The following is a 24,006-nucleotide window of genomic DNA, read 5'->3' as shown; positions in this document are numbered from 1 at the left end:
CTTAACCGATTGAGCCACCCAGGCACCCCTGAAATTTATTTATTTTTGATGCATTTAGAAAATAAAATCCAGCAAGCCACCAGGGGTCATGTGGCATTTAAAACAAAGGAACCATTTCTGGAGACAGACCGTAGAATTCAGTCCTTTCCTACCAAGAACAACCTAAAAAGTAAGAACACCGACACCTGTTCTTTGGATAAGTAGACTGCCTCCACCTTATCATGAATGGCCTGGATATTACTACATATTTCCACTTTACTGTACCAACAAAAGACAGAGCCACTAAGTGAGTGTTTTGTATTGATATTTTTTTAGATCCAAATTCCAAATCAATAGAAACTATAGAATTGAGAGAGGACACTGCATGATTAACACATTTACAAAAATGGATGATTGGCCAGAATTATAGAGTCAGGTGAAAAATTTCATGATTGACAAGAATTTACATGTAGTGATTTCATCACTCTTGGATGATGGTACAACTGTCTCCAGAAACTAAATTAGAAACCTTATTAGTGTCTTCAACTTCTCCATTTCTATTACCACCTTTCCAACACCCAACTGATTATGAATCTTATGGATTTTACCTCCTGAATATCACTTGGATCAATGTCCCCAACCATTGCCCTCTTGCCTTCAGAAGCTCCGGTAAGCTGATCAAACATCCTGCTTTGCCCGGGACTGAAGGGTTTCCTGAGACATGGGACTTTCAGGGTTTTTTTAAAACCAGGAGAGTCCTGGGCAAACCAGAACAAGTTGATCTCTGTAGCCTCATTCCCTCATAATCTTTACCTGGAATGTTCTATCTTCACTATATCCTTTCTCAACTGGATTACTTGTTTGTTCACCAAAATCCCTACTGAAAGTCTCATCTGCCCCTCTTGATCTCCCCCACTGCAACTCAACTGCTGCATCTAAAAACCTGAATTGAAGAGCTGACTTCCCTATAAAAAACGTTTCCTTGGCTCTCCATGTCTACGAGGTAATCCAGGCCTCAAGCACGTACACATGACCTCCTGTGACTTGCCTTCTGCCTGGAATCCCTATCCTCATCCTACCCTCTTGATCTTCTGAAGTTCACATCTCTCTGAGAAGCTTTCACTGACCTCTGGTCTGATTTGGATGCTCCTTTCTCTATCCCACAGCACCCTGTACATTCCTCTGACACAGCGATTGTCACCCTTTGTTCTTAATGATTTATTATCTGTCCCTCCCGTAAGTTTCTTGAAGACAAGTAAGCTATCTTATTCGATTTTTAAAAATATATGTTGAGTGCTGGTTTCTCAAGATTGTCTAAGATTGTGAATGTATTGTATGACAGAGCCAGGATTCAAGCCCAGATCTTGGTTGACTAGAAAGTCTGTGCTTTACCATCTGAGCTCCACTACATATTTTCAATATGCCTGTCTTACTTACTGTGTATATATCATGCCCTAATATATAATCGTTAGCTTTTCACTCCGCTCTAAACACTATGAATTCCAGGAGGGTAGCTGAGTAATGAGCTAAGCTGTCAATCAGAAGACAATCTTTAGTTTCGAGTGGTATTAGTCTTAGCCAGTGGTTGATGCTACCCTTTAAGAAACTGAGTCTTCGAAGTTGACACATTTCTACTTTCTTTTCCCTTAGCTTATCTGTTAAATGTTCTACCTTTCCAATCTAACATTTAAAAACGGTGTAACCTAAACATCAACTCTTTCTTGGTTTAAATCCCATTTAATAGCAAATAATCACTGGAACTACTGTTTGTGAAGCATGTGGCCTGCCTTCTACACTATCAGAGCTGGGACATCAGTAAAACAACTACTTGAATTTCACACTTCTGGAGCTTCAGAATCATTCCATGTGGAAAGTTTGTTTTGTGAGCATGGACGTAAGTCAGGTACATATGGAACGATTTTTACTAAAAATAAACAAATCATAATGTTCTCTGCCTCTGCTGCCTGCCCCTCCCCAATGTCATGCTAAAAGCTCAGCCAAGACATCAAAGTTATGGCTCTGTCAATTCCACGATAGCTGTAACCACCCTTATTTTTATGTTACAGTTTCAGGGGTTCTATATAATGCCTATGTCAACTTAAATGAGAATCTTTGATATGGTAGAAAGTACACCATTCAGTTTCAAAATAAAAGGATGAGTAAAAAGTTCCTCAGTGGCTTGAAGGACAGATGAAAAATTATGCAGGCAGATCCACCGAGATTGTACACATAACTTCTGAGAGACCTCAAGGTTTCTATGATGGCTCCTTGGCAGTCTTTGTAAAACTATTGGTTGTAGCAAGTCCAACTGGCTCCAGGTTTCAGAACTGCTGCCCTGATTAGCACATCAGCAGAGATTATAAATGAAACAGAACAGATTTAGAACCAGCCTATTCTAATTCAGAGCATATTTCTCTTTTCTATCAACCACAGGAAGCTTCTTTTATCATGTTAAATGTTAGACGGGACCTTGACCAGGCGGTATCCTTTCTGATTCCCATAATGAATACTGAAGGTGGTAGATGATTTTTCAAAACGCCCTCTCAACAGTATCTTAAATGTCTACCAAGAATTCCACGTTCTTCTGAAACTCTAAGAAAAGCAAAAGCTTATCAGCCAACATCAGAAACACCTGTGAAAAGAGCTATGCCTTCTAGTTATATCTACACAGGTGTTATCTCTTCTTCCTCCTGAGATTCTATGAAAATGATAGCAGAATATGTCCATAAGATTAAAAGAAAATGGGAGAAGATATTGGTGGGTACAGGTGGTGAGAAGTTTCAACAAGTTTCTGGAAAATGCAAGCAGATTTGGGAGTGGTTACAATAGGTGGGTAAAAGGAAACCACAGATTAAAATATATTAGGAAGAAGATAAGGAGGAGTGGGGAACAGACTCGCCCCCAAGTAACCAATGAGAGGCATAAGACACGATAAAGGGTACAGTGAGACACTGAGCTAAAAATAGCTTGCAGATTATTTTAAATTCAACATAAAGAACATAAAGAATCAAATCCCCTTGCCCACTCTTCTTCACTCCCAGGCAAAAGAAGGCCTGATTTTCATACTCAGTAAGTAATACTGAGGGACTGTCCTTGTAGAAATGAAAGCCCCTCCCAAAGAAAAAGGAACTTTCTAGATTATGTCATTCTGCAAAGTAGTCAACTTCCTCTCTAGTTTATCTCAAAGTGAAGTGTGCTGATCAGTAAGCTCTGGCGGCCCACTCACAGATTCTAATGACTTTGCCATTGCCTCACTCAGAACCATGCATGGTTAGTTACTTACAGCAAGTCTTCAGTGTGAAAAGAGAGTGCAACACAGACAAGGAGAAGAAATAAACCCAAAGGAAACAGAGATCTTGAAAGGACAAAAGAAAATATGAAAACAATTCTAATTAATGTCCTTGAAGAGATACCTGAAGATAATGCACGTATGAAACAAGAACAAAACGCTATGGAAAAGCAGAAAGATCAAGAAAGAGCTTTTGGGATTGGGGTAAGATGGCGGGCTCGCCGTGAGCAGCTGTCAGGGATGAAAATAGGTGTGCCGACAAGCAGATTTTAAAAGCAGTTACTCTTCAGATCATCTTTCATACCACCTGATAAGCAGCTTGATTCACCATGGCATTAGCAGCCATAAAATGGGTGATATCAAAACAGAACTATCTGGAAGCACTTATTTCCAATTCAAAACGGAGCTTTATATTGTGTTTGTCATAAATCTACATAGTGTCCTCTTCCAGATAACTATAATTGCAAAGTAGAGCTTGCTTTGACATCTGATGGCAGGACGGCAGTGTGCTAACACCTTGTGTGGATATTCCATATGAGCATACAAAAGTATCACAGACATCACAGGAAACTGGATCCTCCAAAAGACAGATGATATTGAGGTTTTCAGGAATCAAAAAGGTGTTGTCTTGTATCTCATTTAACATTTGAGAAAATGCAATTGAGTATATTCACTGTTAGAGTAAAACAATAAGATTTTTTTATGAAAAAATAGATTTTGGAAATAAGAAATATAATACATACACATAATATCTCCTTAAACTCCTTAAAGCAAGGAATAGGTTTTAGCTGATTCTAATCCAAACACATTTTGAATCCTTCTTCTTTACATAATCCAACCTCTCCCTGTGGTTTCTAGGAACGATCTTTTCCAGGTTCTGTTCCTTTTATTCCCTGAATCTATTCTGTTGGCTATTTGTCTGCCTCATCCTCAAGTAGTGATAATCCCCCAAATTCTCATTCCCTGGATGAATCTGAAATCTCAATCTTGGTTGAAGACCTCTTTCCGGAGCTCCAGATCAGTATTTTAATTGCCTTAGGAGTGTCTTTACTTTTGATCTTGTACTAGTCCTTCAAACTCAAAATGCCCTGAAAAACATCCCAATCCCAATTCCTGCCTTTCCTATGAAGAAATTTCAGAATCGCTTTCTATCTCATATCTTGTTGAATAAATTCAACTGTTGACCCTGTTTCCATGGATTCCATATCTGAATCACTTAGCAAGTATGCGCCCTCCTTCCATCCCTGCTGCTTCATCCTGGTAACAACAGATCCTTCACAGCCATTGTCTAGCCTAACTAATCTGTCTGATGCTGGTTCTCTATCTTGGGATGCATCCATTAGCAGATGTCTTTTAAAAATAAAGATCTGAGGGGCGCCTGGGTGGCTCAGTCAGTTAAGCATCTGACTCTTGGTTTCAACTCAGGTCATGATTTCCTGGCTTTGTGGGTCTGAGCCCTGCATCCGGTTCTATACTGCCAATGTGGAGCTTGCCTGGGATTCTCTCTTCCTCTCTCTGCCCCTCCCCCACGCATGCTGTTCCTGTCTCTCTCAAAATAAATAAATAAACTTAAAAAAAAATAAAGATCTGAACATGCACTCAATTGCTTTTAGATAGACTATAGAATCAAGTAAAATTTCCATTATATGTAGTATAAAGTCCCTCAAAACTTGACTGCAACCTACCAGCCTCTTTTTTTGTTTGTTTTATTTTTCAGGTCATGGTGAGCTTGCGTGACATAAAAATGTGACTTACATATATTGTGAAATTATTATCACAATAACTTAGTTGCCATCCATCATTTCATACAGACACAAAAAATGGAGAAAAACCATGTCAACCATGTTGCATATCACATCCACAATTAAGAGTACCTATTTCCCTTGTAACTGAAACTTTGTACCTTTGACTACCTTTCTCCTTTTCCTCTGTGTCCTCAGCCTCTTTTTCATTACCCCACACTCAGGTGCTTCTCAGGTGCATGTATCCCTTGTTACTGCCAAACATACCAAACGCTTTTGCATATCCATGAATTTCTGGCTTTTTTCCCAAAATGTCTTTTATTCCTTTTTCACGGGGAATCAACAAAATGGGGTTGCCATTCCAGTGCTGCTGTTTATGAGTCATGTATCTTGGAAAAGATAATCAACATTGCAGTCCACTTCCTACCTTGTATACATAACTGCTTTGCACTATTTCTCTCCAGGTCATAATGAGCCCTCCGTGGAGAGTATGAGTTTAGTGTTGCTCTTTGACCTTGAATATTTATGCTACAGAAATTGAAGTTTTAAACCTTTAAGTCATATTTGCCTAAAGTGTTTTTTTTTCCTTTTCTGTTTTGGGTTTCATAAATATACAAGTATGGACTTTACAGATTCATTCACATGGTAGAGTAGAAAGCCCTACAATGACCACTCACATGGGCAAAAATCCCATCCATTCTACCATTTACACGCTGCATATTTTTTGGCAAAAACCTTTACCTCTCTGAACTTCAATTTCCTCTTTCTGTAAATCTTAATCCGTTATGAAAATTTGACATATAAAGCAGCTCCATAAATGGCAACTATTGTGATTATTTTTTTAAGCTTATTTTAAGAGAGAGAGAGAGACAGAGAGAGAATGAGCAGGGGAGAGGCAAAGACAGAGGGAGTGAGAGAATCCCAAGCAGGCTTCATGTCATCAGTGCAGAGCTCACAAACTGTGAAATCATGACCTGAACCAAAATTGAGCCGGACATTTAACTGACTGGGCCACCCAGGCACACCTGTAAATATTGTGATTATTAATATGCCTTCTGTCATGGGTTATAATGGCACTTGATTTTTGAGTTCCCTAAAAACAAGAACTCTTTCACACATCTTTACATCCCTGGCCTCACGCTTGGTAAATAGTTTTTAAAAATCAGAAATATCAGTCAGATAGAACCTAAGGGCTATTTTATAATTTGTCATCACCTCTCCACTGAATTTTCTTATATGTGGCTTAATATGAAATCTAAAAATCATTTAATTTTTATTTAATGCATTTATATTGAGTATAATCATAACTGATTTTCCCTTCATTTTATATTGTAAAACAGAGGGTTAGAATTGGGAATGTTTTCTTCAATCTGACAAAATAGCAATACTTCAAAAGGAAAGTCAAAAGGCTAAATGGCACCATTTCCAAAGCATCCACTAATGATGTAGGAGGCTAGGGGAAAATCATCCTGTATTTCCCACCACTTTAAATATCAGCGAAAGCCCTAAAGAGGAAGAGAAGCCAAAGGGGAGAACATGAACAGGCAGGAGATTTAAAATATTTCCTGGCCTTGGTGATAGTGGAGACTGAGGGGCGGGGGTGGGGAGGGTGGCTCAGGGGTGCGTGGGTGTGTGCGCGTGCACGCGATGGTTGTCTCTTTATCTCTCAGTGGCAGTGTGTGTATAGTTCAAAGTCTCTCAATTCCTGCTTCTCTAGCCTTGCGTGAAATTCTTCATGGGGAATTGGAGAGGGGCACTTTTAAATACTGGGGCCAATTTAGACGTTGGGAACATTGAAATGATGACGCAAATAGGAAAAAGCTGAAAGGAGTCAGATTTAATTGCTAATTAGGCTCCACTGAGTAAGAAGAACGTTAGGGCAGAAATTCATTACAATCCGGAAATGCTTAGTTCCTAGAACACAGCAGACCTTCAATAATCTCCGAATTTGTAATCACTCAGGTGGCACTAGGCTGAGAATTACCTGCAGCCATCTACAGAGAGACAAAACCGGCTCTAGGCTTAAAATGACTGTAGAAACAATGAAGCAGAAATGGGTTTTAACATACTTATACAGCCGGTTTTAATATATTTATACAATAAGTATCATAGCAATTGATTACATTAAAATATTACTCAAAAAAATCCTACTGGCCATTACAGGGTAAGTTCTTAAACTTTTAAAATGCTTTTGAAGTCATATTTTGAAATATATTAAACAAAAAGAACTAAACAATCAAATTTTTAGAGCCGGGAAGGTTTTCAGAGGTTAATTAATCCAATCCGCCCTGTAACAGATCCCACTGTAATCCGTTCTCGCCGCTCAACCACATGCCTCTACTGCACTTTCTTCATAAAACATGAAAGTAGTCTGGCCTAGGAGAACATTGGCACTCAGGTCTTTCATATGCCTGTTTTTCCCCTGCGTAGAAGGTCTGCTCTGTAGGCCGTACAGTGGAAACAGCGTGAGTCAAAATCAGAACACTTGGGCGTGAGCCTATGTTTGATCATTAAGTGGTTCTCTGGCCCTCAGCAAGCCCCCGTGTGTCTGCTCTCTTACCCTGTGAATGAGAAAATGCTCCTTAGCTTCCTCAGGAGGGGACTCTGAAGACTGAGGGAAACGCTGTATGTGTAAGGCCTTTCAGAAGAATGTACGAAATATATGAATATAAAGCACCCTGAAATGCACAATGAGAAAGCCAAGCCTCTGACCTCAGCTTTCCCCCATGACCACTTCTCCAGAGACAAACAAGGTTAAGTTTCCTATGTTTTCTTCCCAAAGTAGAGTAGATGCGTGTGCCTTGGCTCAGGCCTGCAGAATAAGCCCCAGAGTGCACCTGATTTCTCCCGCTCACTCATATATCCTATGGCTCGCTCCTTATTGGCACTTACAGAGAAAGCATGTTCGCCTGTCAAATCGCGTGCAAGGCTGGGCCATCATTCTTGAGGCAATCCCCATACTTGGACATTTTGCATTTCTTAGAGTCTTTTCCTTTTTCTTTTATAGACTGTGATGCCATAACTATATCTGCAGGTATAGCTAGACTTTTGTAGCACTGACTTTTGAAAATAACTAGAAGACCCACAACACTAGTATTCTCTTTTCTAGGATTCTGCATAATTCTGTGTACCTTGAACTCTAGACAAAATATATCTAATGTTGAATGTATGCTTAACAAGATCATTTCTATTAGGATACAGTGCTGCCACAAGGACCCGATGAGAGGGTTGTACTTTCATACACAAAACTGAGTACAGACTTAAAAAAAGAGGGGTGCCTGGGTGGCTCAGTCTGTTAAACATCTGACTTTGGCTCAAGTCATGATCTCGAGGTTTGTGGGTTTGAGCCCTGCATCTGGCTCTGTGCTGACAGCTCAGGGCCTGGAGCCTGTTTCGGATTCTCTGTCTCCCTCTCTTCCTGCCTTTCATTCCCTCTCTCTCTCTTTCTCAGAAATAAATAAATAAACTTTAAGAAAAAAGAATTAAAAAAAGAAATGTCATTCAGTCTTCACTATTTTAAAAAACAATAACAATTATAGAACACTCTATAATTCAGTAGGCATTTCACAAATACTGTCTTTTTTAAGGTCTCTCATTTAGTACTTAATAGCATCCAACATTCATAAAAGCTCAGAACTACAGGGGACCCTAAAGTTCTTCCAGTGTAATCACCGTTTCCAAATAGCAAATACTTTCTAAGGCTCCTTCAGTGTATCGCAAGGGTGATCATAAGTTGGATCAAAGGGGAACGTGTTTTACAACTTAAACTTACATAACAGGAAGTCATGGCCAAAGCAACAATTTTGTCAGCAACAAGCAGAATAAATGAGCAAAATGGACCTGAGTCTGGGACAGACCTGTAGGAATTGGTGAACTCATAATCTAGAATCGCATTTGCTGTCACTACACCACTCAGCACGTCCATGTGGAAGGCATCCCCTTGGTTCCCAGAGAGAATAGAGTACTCAATGAGGCCATTCAATCCACTGTCCAGGTCGGTAGCAAAAACCTGTGAGGAAGCAACTCTTCCATTAGATAAGAGTGTAATCTACAATATGGGTTTAGGCTGTTTTTCAGACAAATACACTGTGAAATAATTATGAATTGTCAAACACGCTCTAAAAACAATGATCAAAGGACTAGCAACAAATGGCTGAAGCTTACATTTATAATACAGTAGGAAATGGGTGAGAAAACTATTCTGCATGCTCATTCAAAGGATTTCCAAATAACTTTCAGTGGGAGTAGCACATGTTTTGAACTATAATTTTAGGCAAGAGGAAAAAATACAGGGATACCTCAGAGTTATTGCGGGTTCAGTTCCAGACCACCAAAATAAAACAAATATTGTAATGAAGCAAGGAAAATGAATTTTTTGTTGCCAGTGCATATAAAAGTTATGTTTACACTCTACTGTAGTCTATTAAGTGTGCCATAGCATTGTATCTAAAGAAACAATGTGCATATCTTCATTTAAAAATACTTTGTTGCTAAAAAATGCTAACCATCATCTGAACTTTCAGTGAGTCTTGCCTCTGTGTTGATGGCTGCCGACTGACCAGGGTGCTGGTTGGCGAAGGCTGGGGTGGCTGTGGCAATTTCTTAAAATAAGACGACAATGAAGTTTGCCACATCCATGGACTCTTCCTTTTGTGAATGATTTCTCTGTAGCGTGTGATGCTGTTTGATAGCATTTTACCCACGGGAGAACTTCTTTCAAAATGGGAGCCAGTCATCCCAAACCTTGCCCCTGCTTTTTCAACTCAGTTTCTGGAATATACTAAATCCTTTGTTGTCATTCCAGCAGTCTTCACAGCACGTTCACCAGGTAGGGATTCCATCTCAAGAAACCACTGATCGCTATCACCATAGCAGATATAGTAATAACGAAAAAGTGTGAATATTGCAGGAATTACCAAACTGTGACATAACATGATGGAAAAATGGTGCCAATAGACTTGCTTGATGCAGGCTGCCATAAACCTTCAGTTGGTAAAAAAAAAAAAAAAAAAAAAAAAAAAAAAATTACAGTACCTGTGAAGTACAATAAAGTATGATAAAACAAGGTACTGTACTTGAAAAGAAATCTAATGTGCTTGAATAGAGGGTTTCCAGTACTATATTTAGATTCATGCCAGTACCAGAAAATGGAAGAAATCTCTGCATAGTGAATGGTAGTCGTTCATTTGCTGTTTTTCCTGCTTAAAGTATTGCCTGTAAAATAGGCCATATGTGGATTTTTTCATATTTTATTGAAAGTCTCATTTTAGAAGGACTTTTAATTAATGAAACAGCCTAGATTTCGTGCTAGCAAATTTAGATCCTGATCATTTATTCAGTAAATTATCAAAGTAATATTGAGGATGAAACAAGTTTTGCATCATTCTCCATGGAGATATATTATTTAGTCTGCATTACATTTTAATCACAAAACTAATTCTATTAGTGAATTCGAGATCTTAAGAATAAATTTACCGACTAATTAAAATTTTTTTCTACTTATTTTTATCCTCTGTGTCCCTCAGCTTTGGCCTGACTGCACCTCACATCCCCATCATCTCTCTCCTGGGTGACTGCTGTCCTGATGGGCGTTTGCTTCTAGCTCCTTCCCCTCTCAATCTATCCTTCACACTGTTGCCAGATCTCAGGGGATCCTGAGTGGCCCAAGTGGGACATCGAGGACCTCATCAGGAGGGCACCCAAGTTAGCTACTCAGTAAGGAAAGGCAGCAATACACAGTTCCTTCGAGATCACCAGGAAAAGAAACTCATATGCATCTGGGTAGAATGAAACCCATCGTGTCCCCTGAGTGCTTGAAGTGTTACAGAGAGTAGGTCTCCCAGGAGGTGTATCAGTTAGGGTTTTAGGATGCCAGCAGTACATATCTGCCAGGGCTAACTTAGCCAGGAGAAATGGATCCGAAAGACGGCGTTCTGAGGTGCCTGGGTGGCTCAGTCAGTTAAGTGTCTGACTTTGGCTCAGGTCATAATCTCACAGTTCGTGGGTTCAAGCCACGTGTCGGACTCTGGGCTGACAGCTCAGAGCCTGGAGCCTGCTTCAGATTCTGTGTCTCCCTCTCTCTCTGCCCTTCCCCCACTTGTCCTCTCTCTATCTCTAAAATAAATAAACATTTAAAAAAAAAAAAAAGATAGTATCCCGGGGCACCTGGGTGGCTCAGTCACTTAAGCATCCAACTCTTGATTTTGGCTCAAGTCATGACCCCAGGGTCATGGGATTGAGCCCGATGTCAGGCTCCATGCTAAGCATGGAGCCTGCTTAAGATTCTATCTGCTCCCCTCCACCAATCATGTGCTCTCTCTCTCTCTCTCTTTCAAATAGAAATAAAAAATTTAAAAAGTCCATTAGAAAAGAAAAAGGAAGATAGTGTCTGGGTGAAGGCCAAGAACCTGGGCCACTCTGGGGGCACAGCTTTGAACTGTTTCCACCAAGATAAGTCAGCTCTCCTGTGCCTCTGTGCTGGTGTCTTACCACTCAAGATTCAAATTCTAGGGAGAGAAAGTCTGTATGAGACTGAGGCAGATGACAACACCTTTGACAGGGGACAGGGACAGGGGACAAGTCACTACCTTGGCTGACAATCTCACCAAGACTGCATCTGACGGGGGATGGGCAGTTCCTAAGGTAAGTTTGTGGGGCTGTAACCAAAAGCGGGAAGTCTGCACAGTGTGCCAGCAAAAGCAAGAACTACCACAAGTACTATAACTCCAGAGCCTTCTACATTCTTATTTCTCTGAACAGAAACACAGGGAGATGGCAGGTCTGGTTTCCTGAGAGAGTCAAATGACCTAAAATGTGAAGAACAAAGTTCATTGTATCTGTCCCTGACTCAGCCTTCTTGGAGTTTGACCTAATCTGACGTACTGGTGGGTCAGGCTCTCACTCACTTGCTGTACCTGGGCTTTAACAGTGTCTTCACCTTCTTGTATTCCACACTGAGCAGTCTAGCTCTATCCAAGTCAGGATGCATGACAAAGAAGTGCAAGGCATCAGCATCCCAGGGCAGGGGCCCTCTGTGACAAAGCAGGCCACACAGTGGCTCTGGAGGCGTCTGTCATCCCCGCTAAACAGGCATCACTGCGCAGGGTGATACAGATTGGAAAAGTGAATGCCCTTGCTTTCTTCTTCAACATCTCAGTCATGGCTGAAGCCGAAGTAAAGACACAGCACTTGTGGGACAGGCTGGCGACTGCAGCCATCAGGCTGCTGTCCCACAAAAGAAATCTGCAAAAAGAGCAGAGGAAATCCTGGGGCATGGAGCTAAGACTCCTGAGACTGCACTGGTCTTGTCTGCACCAACAGAGGGGCACATGTGTATCTGGAACTGAACTGGAAGTCAAACAAAGGCATCTCTCCATATGCAGGTGAGGGTAGCTGCACAGCAGAGCATTGTGGGAGGTCTTGTCCACCAAGTGTACTAACCTGTCATCTAGCCTCCTGACCCCATCCACCTAGAGAGAAAGGAGTGTGATCATCACTAGGGGCCGGATCACAGTAGAGGGGTTACAAAGGCCAAAGGGAAGGCCCTGGTATGCCGCTGACTTTGCCAGGAAGGGGTTTTTATACTGATTTCCTGTGTGGGTTCCCACAGGGTTGTGCATTTCCAAATGTCCAAGTTCTTGAGTATAAAACAGCAATTCAACTGTGATGGGAAAGGTAAAACTGGGTACTAGTCCCAAAGTAGGAAGAGAGACTATCAAGGATGAGTGGGTTTTAGAGCCTGAACAAGACTACCTTAACAACAGATGATCTTTTTCACGGCCTGGCCCTTTTTTCTGAGATGGCATTAGGCTGGAAACAGCGGATCTGTGCCTTTCACATAAAATGTCCGCAAATTTTGAACCCAGGGAGCTCTCCCATGCATCTGTGCCCCGGTCCACGTTCCTCTCGCTGCAGCTCCCCCTGGCGAGAGTACCTGCTCACCCTTGAAGACCAAGTGTAAATATCATTCTTCTGTGAAGCTTTATGCTGTTTCTCCAGGAAGAGTTTGTGTCTCCTCTTTGCTCTCATGACATTAAATAGGCACTTCTATTTAACATTAATAACGTGCCTTTAAATTATATACTTACTTTTCTGACTTCCCCACTAAATTGTACACATGGCAAGATGAGCTGTTTTTGTGCCCCTGTATACTCCCTGCTGGTGCTGGACAGAGTCCCTAGGGACAGCAGGTGGGTACTAACTGAGCATGGGATGAAGAGAGGAAGAAACGTGAACTCAGAAACTCGAAGCTTCAGACTTCCTTCAACCTAAGCTGTCATCCAGTTCATCACACATTTTATATGCCCTGGAAACATTTCATTTATGTCCTAGAAAAAGCTTTAGATATTTTGATGTATACTGGTAACAATCCCCACACACTCACACATCCACAAAACGCATTTCTGTTACCTGTATGATGCGAGCATTGTAGAACTGGCCTTCAGGCACTGATACTTGGTACACGCTCTGCTCAAAGCACGGTAAATTATCATTCACATCTTGTATCAAGACTGCTACTTTGCTGAAGGCCCTATGCCCCCTACTTTCTGCTAAAATGATGAGTTGTACTTCATTTCTGACTTCAAAATCCAGAAACTTGGGTTCTTTCACAGTGAGTTCTCCTATTTTTATTCCGAGGGAGAAAAAAAAAATGATGTTGTAGTTAATTATTTAAGAAGTTCCAAATCACCTTTGACTCAAATGCCTGCACCATCACCTGTCCCTGAAAGTCTCCCATTGGCCAGCCTCCCTTCTCTCCCGACTGGGGTCATTGTCAAAAAAGTTGAGAATGTGCTGGTATTTGCAAGGTTCAGACATGAGGAGGGAAAGAAAGTATGAAATAGCTGAAATGTGGGAGCTGTCTCTTAAATCACCCTTCTCTCTCCATATTTAGTCCATCACCATGTCTGCAAAGTTGACCTTTCAAATGTCTTTTCAATCCACCCTCCATCTTCTCTGCTGCTGCCTTCCTCCAAGCCACCGGTATTTTCCATCTTGTCCTTTGCTTTAGGGGTCCTGTGAGATCACTCACCTGGTCTCTGTTAATCCAGTTCCCATTCTGAACTGAATAATACAAATGGACACTGTCATTGTTCCACATAAATCCCTTCCATGCTTTTCCACAATGATTATGATAGAGCTCAGCATTTTTAACCACCACAGGGTCAACTTGCTCAGGACTTTCCTGCCTAAGGAGTCTCCTTTGTGCCAGTCCCCACTTTACTCTCTCTGCTCTGCTCACAACTCTTATAAATGTTCTGTTCCTCAAATTCTCATTTCAGAGTCGCCATGCATGCTTTTCCATCTGCCTGGCATGGTCCCCACTTCTGTGCTTCCTCACGGATCTTTCCAGATCAGCCACCTCTGTATGTACCGTCACTATGGTCAGCCTGCAACAGACTCTCACAAAGTTTCTGCATTTACTGTACTCACCTATTCCAGTCTGGTTACTCCTCTTGGTTTAGAAGCTCACAAAGGTATGGATGGCTGCCTGTCTCTTGCACCGACCGTCATATCCCCAGTACCTACTTAGCTCAGGGTCTGGCCTACCAAAGGCACTCAATAATACACGCTAACCCTAACCAGGTTAGGGAAACTGACTCTTGAGGGTTACACCTTGTACAAGTTTCTCCCCCAATTTAAGAAAACGTCCCCCCAATATAATTTCCTTCTCTACTTTCTGCTCTGTTTTTTCTCCCTTTTTACTGTCAAATTTATTACTGAATTTATTACTATTGTTATCTTAGTATCATAATTTACTTAGTTCTTACTGTCAGAAATTCCACCAAATGGAGATTCATTGAATGAGCACAGACTTGGAGTTTGAGACACCTGAAACCAAGCATAAATCCTAGCCCTGGCTATTTAGTTTAGGTAAATTACCTGGCTCTACCACCAGTAAGTTATTCAGGTTCCATGGAGCTGGGTTTCCTCTTCTAGAAAATGAGGATATTAATAATGACTTTATAGGATTGCTGGGAGAAAGAATAGAGTGCATATTTAGAATGTTCCTCTGCAGGAACATGATATAGATTGCAGTGTCCTACCCATGTTTCTCATCCCCACCATCATCAGGTATAGACAAGTATCTATAAAAGCTCTAAATTTAGAAAGAAAACATTTAATAGCCATGGACTAATTGAAGTTTGATCTTCAGGTGAAAGAACCTGTACTGTTTCTGGAAATATGGCCTGGAAGCCACAGTTCTTACTGTTCTATTGGAACCAGCTTCCCTAGACAACCAGCCTAGTCCAAGAAAACGTCAGGCCCTTACGTATTCACCTGGATGTATGGGAATCATACCTTGCTCTCGTATCCTAACTCTAGTATTGAGAGGTTTTTTGTTGTTGTTGTTTTGGGGGGGGGAGTTTTATAGCTTCTATTCTGTTATTAAGAAAAATTAAGTATATTCTATAAGAGTAACTCACTACACTACAAAAGTTGAAATTTCACAAACTCACTTTTATTTATTGTCACCAGTTATCAATTCAGAAAACCAAACTACATTTACAAACCACCATCTGATGTTACCAACACCCCTGACAGAAAATTTAGGGTAGATATGACTGTTGGCAGCTGGGAAAAATCATAAAGATGCATTTTGATGAGCTGATAATGAAAGAAGCCGGTCTTCAGAAACTGTGGAACAAGGGCTGAGCCCACAGCCCCAAATGGCCAAGGAACCCTAGACTGAGGTAGGCCCAAAGCACTCTTCCAGCACTCTGTCTCCACCAAGCAGAGCACTTAGCTTGCTATCATGTTCTGTTACTGTTAGCAAAAGAAAAATAAAATAGAAATGCAACACTATATTGCCAGTGTCACTTAGTAGAAAGTGTGCCAATTATAGCGCAGATCAAAGTGGATTTTTTAATAAAACGCTTGCGTCTAGGCTTTGATAATTGGAATTTTGCACTTGGAATGGATCTGCAGTTCTAATGCTTTCCTTGCTCGGTTTTTATTTTTGGCATAATAATTGGCATATGCTGTGAACGTTGTGTAAGTAGGAAAGACAATAACCCGTCTGTCAGATGACTCAGGGCTGGCACACCTACTAGACACGCCTTTGCCTTGGATGATATGTGTATATTCTTCTCAGAGATATCGAGGATTTACTGTCACCAGTGAGATGCGAGAACCACTGAGCTCTCATTACGGGCAGTAGGCCACGTTTTCCTTACAGTAAAAGCCTTGTGGATACCAACTTCGTGTTCATTCTTACGTGTTACTGTGCCAGTGATATAACAACGTGAGAATGAAACTGCAGTAACATTTTCTTTCTGATATATGTACACATGGAGCTTTTGCCCAAGTTATAAAATACACATCAAAATGAGATTTAGATTCTTCAAATGCTAAATGCTCAAGAGCATAATCAGGTTACTTCAATCCATTACAAACTGTGCATGTGCATATGTATATACCCAAAGCAGAATGTGATAAATATTTATGTTGTCCAAAAGCTTTTAAACTATCTCCTGCTAAAACTGCATCCTCAAAACATTGCAAATTTGATCATTTTGTTTTATGTTAATCTATCAAATCATGGTTGAATACTACCATTTGTTATTTACATACATAACGTTAGTAAAACTTCAAAATTCTTTCTGGTTTGGACAGTGAGTAGATGTTTTTAAGCTAAAGTGACAAGGAGTTTGAATATAAAAGTAAACCTTTGGTTTGTGACTACAAAAGAGGGAAAACACTGGCACAAACAGACAGAAAACAGTTCTCATCAGAGATCCATGTTATCGTAACTTATTAAATCAGTAACTAATAAAATGGATTTCTCACATTTTTACCTTTAAGAAGAGTAATCATAACCTTAGAGAACTTTACTGATTTTTCAAACACACCAGTTTTCTATTTTAACTGGTATAATGACTTAAAATACATATATATCATAGGGGCGCCTGGGTGGCTCAGTCGGTTGAGTGTCCGACTTTGGCTCAGGTCATGATCTCACAGCTCATGGGTTCGAGCCCCGCATTGGGGTCTGTGCTGACAGCTTGGAGCCTGGAGTCTGCTTCGGATTCTGTGTCTTCCTCTCTCTCTGCCCCTAACCCAGAGCATTCTGTCTCTTTCTCTCTCAAAAATAAATAAACATTAAAAAAAATTTTTAAAACCCCACTTATTTAAAAATACGTATTTATTATAAAAGCTATATTAGGTACCTTTACACACAAGTTTGAAGATTATGCGATGAAGGTGGCATGAAAGATGAATTTAATATAATAAAAGGTTTTTTAAAAAGTTTCTTGACAGCAGTTTGGAAGACCTCATAATAAAAACAACTAAAATGCTTGATGAAGTGTGTGTGTGTGTGTGTGTGTGTGTGTGTGTGTGTGTATTGAAATGAATTGTTGAGTTGGTATAGCAGAAAGCAATCCTCAGAGGACAAAAAAAATAACTGAAAACAGTAATCCATGGAGTTAAGCAAGCACTAAAATCCCATTTTTATTCGAAAAGTCTCCAACCTTCTTCCTTGAGATTCATCTCTGATAGTCCCACAGGGTAGAAAAGCAAGGGAAGAGGCCTGAACCCAAAAGGTGAAGAGTCTAGTGGAAAACCTGGAATAAAGCTGTAAACTCAAAGGCTACCTATGCCTCAGGTGAATGATCAATATTTAAAAGACAAAAACAAGTGAAGAACTGATGCACAGAAACCTGTTTTTCTTGACCTTGGTGTTGGTTGGGAGGGAGAAAAAGTTTCTGCTGTGAATTCATTAACTTAAGCGCAATTTATGGTAGCCGTACTTTCACAGCTATATATTTGTAAAAACCTTCAATAATTAAATTTAGGCTACTCTTTGCTTGATGATGTACCCGGGCAATTTGCAGAAGGAAAACAAATCCCCTCTCAAGGGCATGAATTCAATCTGGTCTGCAAAGAATCCTCCAAGAAAAAGTTTCAAGGATAATGAGGAGCTCATAGTTAACGAGTACAAAAATCACAGAGAAATAAAGTACCATGAGTGAAAGGTAGCAAATCCACAGAAATATGAATAAATCATCAAAGATTTAAGATGCTGGAATTATTGGACACAGAATGTGTCTTTCACATATGTTTAAATACATTTTTAAAAGCTTTGAAACATGAGCAAGGAATGAGACTACTTTCTTACAGGTTTCCAATTATGGAATGGATAAATCACAGGGATGAAAGGTACCGCATAGGGGATATAGTCAATAATATTGTAATAGCAGTGTATGGTGACAGAGGGCAGTTACACTTGCAGTGAGTGAAGTATATAACCTATAGGCTTGTCAAATCACTATGTTGTACTTGAAACTGAGGTAACACCGTGTGTTAACTATACTTCGATTTTTAAAAAAGAGATTACTTAAAAAAATTTTTTTTTAACATTTATTTATTTTTGAGACAGAGAGAGACAGAGCATGAACGGGGGAGGGGCAGAGAGAGAGGGAGACACAGAATCTGAAACAGGCTCCAGGCTCTGAGCGGTCAGCACAGAGCCCGACGCGGGACTCGAACTCACGGACTGTGAGATCATGACCTGAGCCGAAGTCGGACACCCAACCGACTGAGCCACCCAGGTGCCCCAGAAAAATTTTTTTTCACATTTATTTATTTTTGAGAGACAGAGACAGAGCACAAGTGGGGGAGGGGCAAAGAAGGAGACACAGAATCTGAAGCAGGCTCTAGGCTCTGAGCTGTCAACACAGAGCCCGATGTGGGGCCTGAACGCACAAACCGTGAGATCATGACCTTAGCTGAAGTCGGATGCCCAACTGACTGAGCCACCCGGGGAACCCCAAAAAGAGATATTATTGTTTTTACAAGACCGGGAATTGTTGACAAAGAACCAAAGGGAACTTCTGGAAATAAAAAATACAGTTCCCTAGATTGAAGACAAAGGGGCAAGGAGATAAAAATATGAAAGATAAATGTAGGAGAGAGTGTCTGGCTCAATACTTGTCCAACTAGAGTTCCCCCCAAAAAGATACAAATAAGTTATATTTAGATCAACAGCTGACTTCTTAAGGCAACAATTAGAAACCAGAAGACAGTAGGATAATATCTTAAATGTGATGAGAGAAAATAACTGTGAACTTAGACCAGCAAAAATATCTTTGGAAAACAAGAATTAAACAAAGACATTTTTAGACAACCAAAATCTGAAGAAGTTTACTCTGACAGACTCTCACTACAGGATGTACTTCAGGCAGAAAGAAGATAAAAGCAGAGGAAAGTCTGAGATGTAAGAAAGAACAGTTAGCAAAGAAGCAGATAAATCTGTTTAAAAATATTCATCATGTCTACTTTGAAAGAACTAAAATTATAACCCACAAAAATTTATAAATTGAAACAGGGATATTTGGAGATAAAGAATTCTAAGTGTCTTGTATTATTCAGGAGCAGGATATTGGTTAATGTTAGAAGATAGCTATATAACTCCAACAAACACAGGGGGAAATGGTCATTTTCAGGTAATGATTGTATATTTTGAATGTTCAGAAAAATATTAGAACCAATAAGAGTTTACAGGTTTGCTAGGTACTAAATTAAAATGTAAAAGCCAATTTGAAGTATACCTAATAGCACTGTCATAAAAATCATTTTTTCCATTTACTTTAGCAAGAAAAAGTATAAAGTATTTAGACTAAATCTAACAAGAACCATTCATGCCTGGTATAAAAAATTTAAACCTGTATTAAAATATATTAAGGAATAAATGGATGTGATTTTATATATCATCCCTGAATTAGAAGACAATACCATAAAGATATTAGTTTTCCCCAAACTGATATTTAGAATTGATACAATTCCAATAAAAAAATTCTAGCAACCTAAATGTCTGTTGATGGATGAATGAATAAAGAAAATGTAGTCTATACATACAATGGCACATTATTCAGTCTTAACAAAGAAGAAAATCCCGCCATATGTGACAACATGGACGAACCCTGCGGAATTAGGTTAAGTCACAGAAAGACAAATATTGCATGATTCCACTTATATGAGGTATCTAAAATAGTCAAATCCCTAGGGGCAAGGAGTAGAATTGTGGCAGCCAGCTGCCATGGGGAGGGGCAATGGGGAGTTGCTGTTCAGGGGGTATAAAGTTTTAGTTATGCAAGATGCCTAAGTTCTAGAAATCTGAGAGACAACACTACCCCAATAGTTAGCAATACTGTATTGCACACTTAAAATTTGCTAAAAGAGAGAAAAATAGAGTTAAAAAAGAGTTTACCACAGTTTTAAAAAAGAGAAGCTTTGGTAGATGATTATTAACTATCCTACATAGCTATACAGGGCTTTGTGAGGAGGATACTTTGGCCTGATAACTTAATTACTTAATTCTAGATTGGGGCTATACAACTGTTTTGGACATTTTCTTTGTTAATTAGGGTGAGGTTCCACCTGAAATTAAATATGCATGCCATGATTACATGGGCTAAATGCATGAAAGGTGTGGATAGATGTTCCATCACCCAAAGACTTATGAATAAATCTTCTTTTCTCAGAAAAAAAAATCCCAATAGGCTGTGTATGTGTGTACATATATATGTGTGTGTGTGTGTGTGTGTGTGTGTGTGTGAAAACTTGGCAAGTGGGTACAATGATTTATATTAGAGCAAAGGGCCAATAACATCTAATATGCTCCTGAAGAACAGGAGGATGGGGCTGCTTCCTTGGTATGAAAACTGATTAAAAAGCCTACGTGATTAAGGGAGTGTGGTAGTGCTGTGTGGATAGAAAAGGAGATGAATGCAAAGGAGTCAAGGAGCCTCTAAAGGGTCATGGGAAAATAACATGACCGTGAGGGTTTCGCCATTGGGATAACTGGTAATCCTCTTTTTAAAAAAGAAGAAGAAAAAGAAAAAGGAAAGTTATCCCTAACTCATGCAAAACATGAAACTCAATTCTAGATGCACTACACATGTAAACATGAAACACAGGAAAACTATAAAAAGCTTAAAAGACAATGTAACAATATATTCATGATCTCAGGATAGGGAAGAGTCTCTTCACCTACAAAACAGGAATATCATAAAGTAAAAGGCTGATTAATTTTAACTAAAATAAAAATGTGCCAGTAAGAGAGTGAAAGACAAGTCACAAAATAAAAATTTTCAAAAGAAAAAAAAAAACAGACAAAGGGGGTGCCTGGGTGGCTCATTTGGTTAAGTGTCTGACTCTTGATTTTGGCTCAGGTCGTGATTTCACGGTTCCTGTGCTGACAGCACGGAGCCTGCTTGGGATTCTCTGTCTCCCTTTCTCCCTGCCCCTTCCCTGCTCACTCTCTCTCAAAATAAACAAACATTTAAAAAAAGCAAAGGACAAATGCTAATAAAATATGTTAAAAATCCGTAGGCTTCAGAAAGAGAAACATAAACAACCCAGTAGAAAAATAGCAAAGTATATCAGTCTGCATTTTTCATATGGGAGAAAATAGGAATGGCCAATAAACTATAGAAAATGCTCAGATTCATTAGTAATACAGAAATGCAAATGACAACCCCAGTGAGATACCCCTTCGCACCTGCCAGACTGGCGTAAGAAAGTAGGACGCAAACAACCGCGATTGCCCCCATTCAGTGCTGGTGGCACGTGAAGTGGGACAAAGCAGTTTGTAGAACAATTTGGCACTATCTGTAATGCCGAACATATGCATCCTCTGATGTATATGCCCAGCCTATACTCTAGGGCCTAGAGAACTCTTTACATATGTGCCAGAAGACACGTACAAGGTTTCTCCTAAGAGCGCTTGTTATTGTATCCCCACACAGGAAAACCTCCCTGTCCATCAGCAGTGGAATGGATAAATAAGTTGTGACATAGACTGACAACTGAAAGCCACAAAGAAATGAAAATGAAAGAAACCCATCTGCACACATTAACAAGAAGGATTCTAATTTTGAATAAAAGGAATCAAATTTCAATAAAATACATAGACTATGAATCCATTTATATAAAATTCAAAAATAAGCAACCTTAAACAGCTTTATTGTATAGAAGTGCATTTCCTGTAAGTCACGAGGGAGTGATTATCCCTGAAGTTGGGACATTAGTCAGCCTGGAGCAGTAGAGAGAAAGGATGCAATCAGAAAAGGGCTCAGAGGGAGCACCAATGATGGTTGTGTTCTATTTTATGATCTCGGCTGCTACTTATTCTTTGCTACTCCTCATTAATGTGTGCATAATGGTTTATGCACTATAAGTCACAGTAAAAATGTTGAGCAAAAGAAATCAAGTCATAGAAGAGAGTACGTTAGCATGATTCTGTTGTGATGTTTCAAGCAAGGTAAAATGAAATAATACATTGTTTAGGGATTCAAAGACAGTGGGAAAATTATAATGAAAAAAAAGGCAGTGATCAATACCAAATTCAGATTATTGGCTACAGACTACCTCAGATAAAGGAAGAGAGATGTGAGAGGGAAGGGACACAAGAGGGCTTCCTGAGGTTCTACTAATGTCTCCTCTCTGGAGATAGGTGGCAAGTACATGCTCATTAAATAGTTTTATATGTCTTAGCATATCATCTTGTAGCTGTTTCACAGTAAAATTTTGAAATAAATTTCAACATAAACAAATATTTAATTGGAAAGCAAAGAGTTATCTGTGGATGACCTCTTTGGACTAACCGTAGGCATATTTTACCTGAATTTTGACGAGAGACTCTAGAAAAAATAGGGCCATGCCGGGGTCATGTTAAGGGTGACGTGGCAGAAGGATGTGGGCAGCCTGGGGAAATGTGCAGTCTCGGCTACTGGCCTTATTCCTAAACATTCTATGCTCCTTTCCCGGAACTTAAGATACCCGGACTACTAGAAGATTAAGGCTTTGTGATGTTCGCAAATGACCCTCCTGTCAACAGACAAGGTGCTTCCTGCACCGCCCTTGAACCAGACGTTGGGGTGAAGAGATGAAGAGCTACCTCAGAAAGGCTGCCAACCAAAGGTGGTGTGGACTAAAAAGTCGTAACACTCCCCGGGACGAGAAGGCATTTGCTTAAGAAATTACCCCCTTCTCAATTCTTTCCATGTGCATGTAGTACAGATTAAATAAAGCAGTTGTATGGTAATATAGAAATTATTAAAAACATTCTTCTTGAGGTTTGACAATGCAGCAGTAGATATGTATCTAGTTGTTGGTCAAAGAGTATGTTTCAAATAATCAATTGGTATTCATTTAAAACACAATAATGGTCTTATTAAAGCTAAATTTAATACATGCTGTATTTGGAAGTAATTTCTTTACCACCACACAGAAACCTTTCCAGCTGTCCTTTTTTGCTGCATTGTTGACATTCAGTGGCGCATTAAGAAGAATCTCATGGTGAAAATGCCTTATGGCTAGACATGTGTGGTTATTTTCAATTCAAACTCAATATTGATGGTCTCCCTACTATATCTCCCACTGCCCCAAATAGATGAGACAGTTATAAGTAGAAACCAATTTGTCTTCGAAAATTCAAAGGGTAGGCTAGATACTGCCTAATTTGGAAATGTGAAGAACAGGATTCTTAGCAAGTACATGTAAATAAAGAAGTGGTCTTGATTTCTCACAATTTCTCATCAGCTACCATAAAAAATTTGTTTCTTGTTTACCTTTTCAAATATATTCCTCTCATGTTTCTACCTTTCAAATTTTGAGTTTCCTTTGCAGAAGTATTTCTTACTAGTAACATTAAATGGAGCAGGAAATAAAGTTATTACAGGAAACAGAAGGATTACCTGAGTTGGAGCACAGGGAAAAAACCCCATCTTCGTTTCCACTAAAAATTGAATATTTAATGCTGTCTTGTATTGGGTCAGGAGCAACAGCTTTTACAGTCACAATAGAAGTACCTGCAAAAATCAGGTTGAAAAAAAAAAAAAAAGAAAAAACTTTAGGAAAAGAAAATTTCAGGGAAAAACCAGAGCAAACACTGGGTACTTATTATTTGCTTACTACATTTTCATTTGTTCATTCATTCCATGATTAGTCATTGAGAGTCTTCAATAAGCTAGATCCCATGCCAGGAACTAG

General features: G+C 39.6%; 1 protein-coding gene across 1 annotated transcript in view; it reads right to left on the bottom strand.

The window, feature by feature from the left end:
• Positions 1-24,006, bottom strand: part of DCHS2 (dachsous cadherin-related 2) — a 245,080-nt gene that overhangs the window by 9,724 nt on the left and 211,350 nt on the right. The window contains exons 15-17 of the mRNA XM_030312882.1: positions 23,712-23,825; positions 13,420-13,631; positions 8,868-9,019 (exon numbers count right to left, since the gene is read on the bottom strand). Coding sequence (XP_030168742.1) covers positions 8,868-9,019; positions 13,420-13,631; positions 23,712-23,825 — 478 coding nt within the window. The remainder of the gene's footprint in view (positions 1-8,867; positions 9,020-13,419; positions 13,632-23,711; positions 23,826-24,006) is intronic.

The sequence above is a fragment of the Lynx canadensis genome, chromosome B1, assembly GCF_007474595.2.
Source record: "Lynx canadensis isolate LIC74 chromosome B1, mLynCan4.pri.v2, whole genome shotgun sequence".
NCBI classification, from domain to species: domain Eukaryota; kingdom Metazoa; phylum Chordata; class Mammalia; order Carnivora; family Felidae; genus Lynx; species Lynx canadensis.
The sequence above is the reverse complement of the archived record's forward strand: the minus strand, read 5'-3'. Positions and strand labels throughout refer to the sequence as shown.